Source organism: Pygoscelis adeliae, unplaced genomic scaffold, assembly GCF_000699105.1.
Source record: "Pygoscelis adeliae isolate BGI_AS28 unplaced genomic scaffold, ASM69910v1 Scaffold105, whole genome shotgun sequence".
NCBI classification, from domain to species: Eukaryota; Metazoa; Chordata; class Aves; order Sphenisciformes; family Spheniscidae; genus Pygoscelis; species Pygoscelis adeliae.
Window position 1 is genome coordinate 1,717,648 of NW_008824807.1, and position 975 is coordinate 1,718,622.

The 975-nt window shown below is 39.9% G+C and overlaps 1 protein-coding gene across 1 annotated transcript in view; it reads right to left on the reverse strand.

Moving 5' to 3' along the window:
- SYNE1 (spectrin repeat containing, nuclear envelope 1) overlaps positions 1–975 on the reverse strand; it is a 258,380-nt gene that overhangs the window by 21,897 nt on the left and 235,508 nt on the right. Inside the window, 1 exon segment of the mRNA XM_009324159.1 lies at positions 151–333. Within this exon segment, the coding sequence (XP_009322434.1) occupies positions 151–333 (183 nt within the window).

Genomic DNA, 975 nt, shown 5'->3' on the forward strand with positions numbered 1-975 from the left:
GACAAAGTGAACCAATAAGTTCCCTCCCTCTTCCAAAGGCAGAAATCCCCTCAAAAACACTGTGCAAATGCATTAAACTGGAAGCTTTTGGAGTACCCCCGATTCATAAGTATAGTAGTGAAACTGAAGGGCTTAAAACTGCAAAAATACTTTTAGCCTGCGCAGGATGGAGGTAACTCGCTTTTGTAAGTTGTCCCATCTCTGGTTCCCCTCATGAACCATCTGCTTGAGGGTGCAGTCAGAGTCAGTGCGGTTCTCTCGGGCCAGGCGGCGATACTGTTTATTGATCAGTTCCAGCTGAGTCAGACATTCATGCACTTGTCTCTGGAAGGCCTAAAGCAATATGAACAAAAGACACCATCAAATTTTTAATTATTGAAATCAGGATACATATATAAGTCTCCCCCTTTATTTTGACCCTACTTCTACACTCTGACCTGTTTTAGCTGACAGATTTTGCTATGGATGCAGATATCTCCTGAGGGCTATCCTATTGAGAGGCTGCCTTCTGATTAAAATGAGCAAAAAAAAGAAAAAAGTTTACAAAACTAACATAGTTCACTGAATGAGAAATTGCAACATGAATACCCGTTACAATGGCAAAATCAGCACAAAAAAATAGGCTCCCCTTTCTACTCAATCATATGCCTTTGTATTTGAGAACAGAAACACAAACAATGAATATGAAACATTTTTTTTTAAAATGAACAGAAATCCAAGATTCCTGTGGCTTCATTGGATTTCCTTACACATACTGAATTTGCTGAAGTGCAAACATTGAAAAGATTTGAGCAATTGTTTATTCTGAGTTTTACCAAAAATAGTGAAAAATGGTATTGAAGGAATCATCTCTATCTTCAGTATACTGGTATACAAGCATTGTGGTTTAACCCAGCAGGCAGCTAAACACCACACAGCTGTTCACTCGCTCCCCACCCCCGCAGTGGGATGGGGGAGACAAATGGGGGAAAAAAA